At 46.1% G+C, this 5,779-nt stretch overlaps 1 protein-coding gene across 1 annotated transcript; it reads left to right on the forward strand.

Moving 5' to 3' along the window:
* The first annotated feature begins 2,531 nt into the window (after positions 1-2,531).
* On the forward strand, positions 2,532-5,446 carry LOC131329998 (uncharacterized). Its single transcript, XM_058363442.1, has 5 exons — positions 2,532-3,231; positions 3,364-3,639; positions 3,867-4,498; positions 4,610-4,895; positions 5,331-5,446. Exons 1-5 carry the CDS (start codon positions 2,532-2,534, stop codon positions 5,444-5,446), a joined length of 2,010 nt encoding a protein of 669 aa, XP_058219425.1.
* Positions 5,447-5,779: the final 333 nt, after the last annotated feature.

Here is a 5,779-nt window from a genome sequence, read left to right on the forward strand (position 1 = left end):
TTTGGATTACTTGGCATTGCATTTCAATATGGTTAATCAGTGTAGAGTTGTTTGGCCCATGATGGGATAGTTGGAGGCCTAGACATCATAAAATGATGTTATGATTAATAAATTTCTCTTTCTTATAATTTGTAGTAAGATGCCTCTAGGAACGCATGCTAGAGCAGGTGAGGGTGAAAGCCGGGGTGGTCGTGGTCTTGGTCGTGGCCGTGGTCACGGCCGAAGGGCACTGATTGAGGATGAGGTTAGCTTTCATGGTGAGAATTCGAGTGGGAATCCGGGGGATGGGGCCGCGCACGGTCGAGGAGAGGAATTCCCTATCGTTCAAAAGCCCTTTGCTAAGGATTTCGTTGCGGCTCTTGCGGCCGCTAACCTTTTAAACCCAACTCCTAGGGAAAATGCAAGCAGTCGTGCCTTGTCGGCAATGAGGGAGTTCAGTCGTAGGAATCCACCGGCGTTCGACGGGTCGAGCAGTGACCCTCTTGTGGCTGATCATTGGCTAGCCCAAATCTGAAAACTTTTCAGGGCTCTTGGGATTACCGAGGATGACTTACGAGTCAATATTGTGGTTGTGCAACTTACTGGGGAAGCAAATGAGTGGTGGGAGTCCGTGTTGGAGTCAAGGAAGGATACGAGGAGAGCGACAAGGACCGCGGCTCAAGCAAATGAGCCGGATGTGGAGAACTTAACTTGGGCCGAATTTGAAGTGTTCTTCGAGGAGCAATACTTCCCAGAGACTAGCCGTGACCAATTAAGGGAGGAGTTTGAGAAGTTGGAACAAGGGAATATGACCGTGTCAGAATACGCTCTAAAATTTCAATCTTTGTCCCGTTTCGTGCCGGAATTGGTGGCTACCGAGGAGAGAAAATGTAGACGGTTCGAAAAAAGGTTGGTTGACACCGTGAAGAGAATGGTGATGGCACAACGTAAGGGGAGGTTCGCCGATGTCGTTGAGTGTGCAAGGAGCATTGAGATCCCAAAGGAGGCACCACGGAATCCTAAGGCTTGGGAACTGAGGCAACCAGTAGGGGGTATGAGCTCTTCTTCGGGGAGTTTTGGTAGTCAGGGGAGGAAGAGGCAGCGAGATCAATTTCCAATTTCCCAGGGTCCATCGAACTTTAGGCCTCCATCGTCTTCTTCTTTCGGGACTCGGGGAAATCCAAATAGGCCTCCGATTGTGTGTCATGAGTGTGGTCAAGCGGGGCACATTCATGCTCAGTGTCCGTGACTATTGGGTACGTGCTTTACTTGTGGTAGGAACGACCATTATGCGAGAAACTGTTCGATTAGAAAGGGACACGAAGCGAGTCGGGTTCAGTGTAGCAATCAAGGAGTGGTCAGAGTTCGGGTCGGCAATCATTTCGAGGTACTTAGAGGCAGCAGCACCCTCATTTTCGTCATACCACATCAGCTCAGGGATCTCAGGTTGAGAAAGGAGTAAGTTCTTCAACGCCTACGCAGGGTTCAGGTCAGCGGGGTGGACATGTTCAGAGTCAGATGACTCAGGGAAGGGCTTTCGCGATCACATCCGCTATTCCGCCACCACCACCTCCTATCACTTCTCAGGCCCCGGAGACTTTAGTTGTGAGGGGTACATTTCTATTGTTTAACTACTTTGCTAGAGGATTGTTTGATTCCGGAGCATCACATTCATTCATCGCTGCATCTTTTGCGTGTGCTCTGGAATTGGAAATTAAGGGTATTAGTCCTCCGTTGTTCGTTGAGACGCCTATAGGGGTAGATCGCCATTAGATCGTATTTGCCGGGATTGTGAGCTTATTGCTCGAGATCACCGTTTTACCTTTGACTTCGTTGTATTGAATATGTCGGGGTTCGACCCCATTTTAGGCATGGATTGGTTGTCTATGTTTCACGCTACTATAGATTGCTTCAAGCATCGAGTCCGTATTTGTCCGCCTGGGGGTTCTTGTTTCGAGTTCTTCGGGGAGCGTCGGGAACCGATAAAGCCATATTTGTGTAGGTCTCGGGTGCAAGAGTCGATATATGCATTGTTGGCAAGTTTGGTCTTAGATGATGATGTGCCCGCATGTAGGGAGTTGCTCCAAGTTGTTTGTGATTTTTTGGACATATTTCCGAAGGAGTTAACTGGTTTGCCACCCGAGAAAGAGATTGAGTTCACCATTGATTTACTTCCTGGCATTGCTCCCATTTTCGTACCTCCTTATCGTTTTGCGCCTGCTGAGTTAAGGGAATTGAAGACTCAATTGTAGGAATTGGAGAGTTTGGGCTTTATCCATCCGAGTACGTCGCCGTGGGGATCACCGGCCTTGTTTGCTTAGAAGAAGGATGGCTCGCTTCGTTTGTGCATCGATTATCGTAAGTTGAACCGCGTCACCATTAAGAATAAGTACCCAATGCCTAGAATTGACGATTTGTTTGACCAACTTTGAGGCACAACTTGTTTCACTAAGATCGATTTGAGGTCTGGTAACCATCAATTGAGGGTTTGGAGAGAAGACATTCCTAAAACCGCTTTTTGTACTCGATATGGCCACTACGAGTTCGTTGTTATGCCTTTTGGATTGACGAATGCACCGGCAACTTTCATGGACTTGATGAACCGCATCTTTCGTGCCTATCTTGATCGCTTAGTAGTAGCCTTTGTGGACGATATCCTTATCTACTCGCCTTCGGAGGAGGAACACCAAATTCACCTGACCATCGTCCTTGAACTTTTGAGAGAGCACCGCTTGTATGCTAAACTTAGCAAGTGCAAATTTTGGTTGTCTAAGGTCAAGTTTTTGGGTCACGTTGTGTCGAAGGATGGCGTGTCCGTTGATCCGGGGAAGATAGAGTCCGTAATGAATTGGCAACGACAGAAGAGTGTATTCGAAATTCGTAGTTTCTTGGGTTTGGCCGGTTACTACCGTCGTTTTGTCCTTGATTTCTCTCGTCTAACGGCTCCGATGACCAAATTGATTCATAAAGGAATTTGTTTTGTTTGGAACGATGCGTGTGAAAAGGCCTTCGAGGAATTGAAGAAACGATTGACTACCACGCCCATTTTGGTCGTGCCCGAAAGGGGAGTCTATTACTCCGTGTATTGTGACGCTTCGAAAGAGGGATTGGGATGCATGTTGATGCAATTGGGGCGAGTCGTGGCATATGGATCACGACAATTAAAGACTCACGAGCGAAATTACCCTACTCACGATTTGGAACTTGCAGCCATTCTCTTTGTCTTGAAAAGTTGGCGTCATTACCTTTACGGTGAGAGATTCGAAGTCTTTTTCGATCACAAAAGTCTAAAGTACTTGTTCTCCTAAAAGGAGCTTAATTTGTGTCAACACCGTTGGATGGAGCATTTAGAAGACTACGACTTTGAGTTGCAATATCACCCAGGAAAGGCGAATGTGGTAGCAGACGCTTTGAGTAGAAAATCGACTCACCTTGCGAATTTAGCCATTCATGAATGGAAGATGAGAAATGATTTAGGCGCTTATGCCTTGCATTTCAAAGAGGTCCGTGATGGAGTCACCTTGTGTAACCTAACTGTCCAATCAACCTTGTCGACTCGAGTAGTTGAGGCTCAACAACAAGATGAAGAAGCGGGAGAGTTTCGTGCCAAGTTTCTTAGTGGAAAGGCACGAGAGGGGTGGATGATTTATGCTGATCTAGGTTTGTGATACCAAGGAAAGTTGTTCGTACCCATTTTGTGTCGGGAGGAAATATTAAGAGAATTTCACCATTCACCTTTAGCCGTGCATCCGGGGGGAATGAAAATGTATCATGACTTGCGTAGACAGTTTTGGTGCCCGGGAATGAAGAAAGACGTCGTTATTTTCGTGTCCAAGTGCCTTACGTGTCAACAAGTCAAAGCTGAACATCAACGACCCGCCAGCCAGTTACAACCGTTGCCAGTGGCCGAGTGGAAGTGGGAGAATGTGACTATGGATTTCGTTACCGGGTTGTCGAGATCGCCGGGGGGCACGATGCCATTTGGGTGATAGTTGATCGGTTGACCAAGTCGGCGCACTTCTTACCTATCCAGGTTTCAGACTCTATTGATACGCTTAGTCATTTCTACATCCGCAAGATTATCCGTCTTCATGGAATTCCTGTTTCTATTGTGTCGGATCGTGATCCAAGGTTTACCGCGTGCTTTTGGCAGAGTCTGCAGGCCGCTCTTGGCACCAACTTATTATTTAGCACCGCATATCATCCCCAAACGGATGGGCAATCCGAGAGAACGATCCAAATTTTAGAAGACATGCTACAGGCTTGCGTTATGGATTTTCGGGGTAGTTGGGAAGATCACTTACCGTTAGTTGAATTTGCGTACAACAATAGCTACCAATCTAGCATCGAGATGGCACCGTATGAAGCTTTATATGGGAGACCGTGTCGATCATCAGTTTGTTGGACCGAGTTGGGCAAGGCTATGTTAGTTGGGCTGGATTTGATTAAAGAAACCTCCGAGAGCATGAGAGCGATTCCTCAACGTCTCCTTGAAGCACAAAAGAGAACCACCGAGCACGTCAAAATAATTCGTCAGCGATTATTAACCGCGCAAAGTAGGCAAAAGAGTTATGCCGATCGCCGTCGTTGACCGTTATCATTCGAAGTAGGGGATCATGTATTCCTTAAGGTGTCACCGCGTCGGGGGTTACCTCATTTCGGGCAAAAGGGCAAGCTTTCACCTCATTTTATTGGGCCGTTTGATATTATCGAGAAGATTGGGGAAGTGGCATATCGATTGGCATTGCCACCGAGGCTATTGGGCGTTCATGATGTGTTCCATGTGTCGATGTTACAGAAGTACGAACCGGATCTGTCACACATTCTAGAGTGGTCCACGCTAGAGTTGGAAGCCGATGCGTCTTATGGGGAGGAGCCAATACGTATCCTAGACTCGCGTGAGCAAGTTTTGAGGGGTAAGACCATACAGTTAGTATGAGTCCTTTGGAGTACACTCGGAAAGGAAGAATTAACGTGGAAAAGGGAAGACGAAGTTAGAGAAGTACCCGCACTTGTTTCCGAATTAACCAATGTGAGTTTTGAATCCCGGTATTATGATTGTTAGCTTGTTGCTTGATGATGTGTGTTGCGGTATGAGCATGAGTACTTGATGCATGAGTTTGATTGAATTGAGTTATAAATTTTGAGACGAAATTTCTTTAAGGGGGATAGGATGTAGAGACCCATAAAATTATTATAATTTCGAAAATCATTTGGTGTGTAAAAGAATAGTTTTCTTATTAAAGTTGTACGAATGTTTGTGGGGGTGTACGGATATACGTATTTGGTTATGTATTGGACTCTCGGAGAATAGTAAAATGTAAGTTTTGATGTTGTAATGTTGTTTGGAGGTGTTGGTATCAAGTTGGGTTCGTTCCAGAGTCCGTTGCAAATTTTCACTTTTCTGCCTAGCCGGTACAGGTACTGGCTGTTTCCCAGTACCGGTACCCGCTGTCCAGACACTTGATCAAATTGACATTTGAAAGGCTCTAGTACCGGTACTGAGAATCTTCCAGTACCGGTACCCGCTGCGTTTTTCTACAATTTTAACCACGCTTTTTGGACTTCTATAAATACCCCCCTTTTGTTATTTCTCACTCTAAAACCCACGAAACACACCTGGAAACACCCCCTCTCACCTACCCTACTCCAATCTCACCCAAAACCTTTGATTTTAACCTCAAATCTCCAAGATCCAAGGGTTTTCTTCCTCAAAATCACAAGATTCTTGCATTTGGTGAACCAAGTGTGAGTTTTGTGTTCTTGTTCTCACTCCTTGAAGCTCTATCACGTTTTTCTC

The sequence above is a fragment of the Rhododendron vialii genome, chromosome 1a (genome assembly GCF_030253575.1).
Source record: "Rhododendron vialii isolate Sample 1 chromosome 1a, ASM3025357v1".
Taxonomy (NCBI): domain Eukaryota; kingdom Viridiplantae; phylum Streptophyta; class Magnoliopsida; order Ericales; family Ericaceae; genus Rhododendron; species Rhododendron vialii.

Excerpts from the sequence above, each read along its gene's own strand:
- LOC131329998 (XM_058363442.1), top strand. The coding sequence starts at position 2,532 with ATGCCTTTTGGATTGACGAATGCACCGGCAACTTTCATGGACTTGATG. Across the intron at positions 3,232-3,363 it reads TTGGCGTCATTACCTTTACG|GAAAGGCGAATGTGGTAGCA; the intron begins GTGAGAGATTCG and ends AATATCACCCAG. Across the intron at positions 4,499-4,609 it reads AAAAGAGAACCACCGAGCAC|GTGTCACCGCGTCGGGGGTT; the intron begins GTCAAAATAATT and ends GTATTCCTTAAG.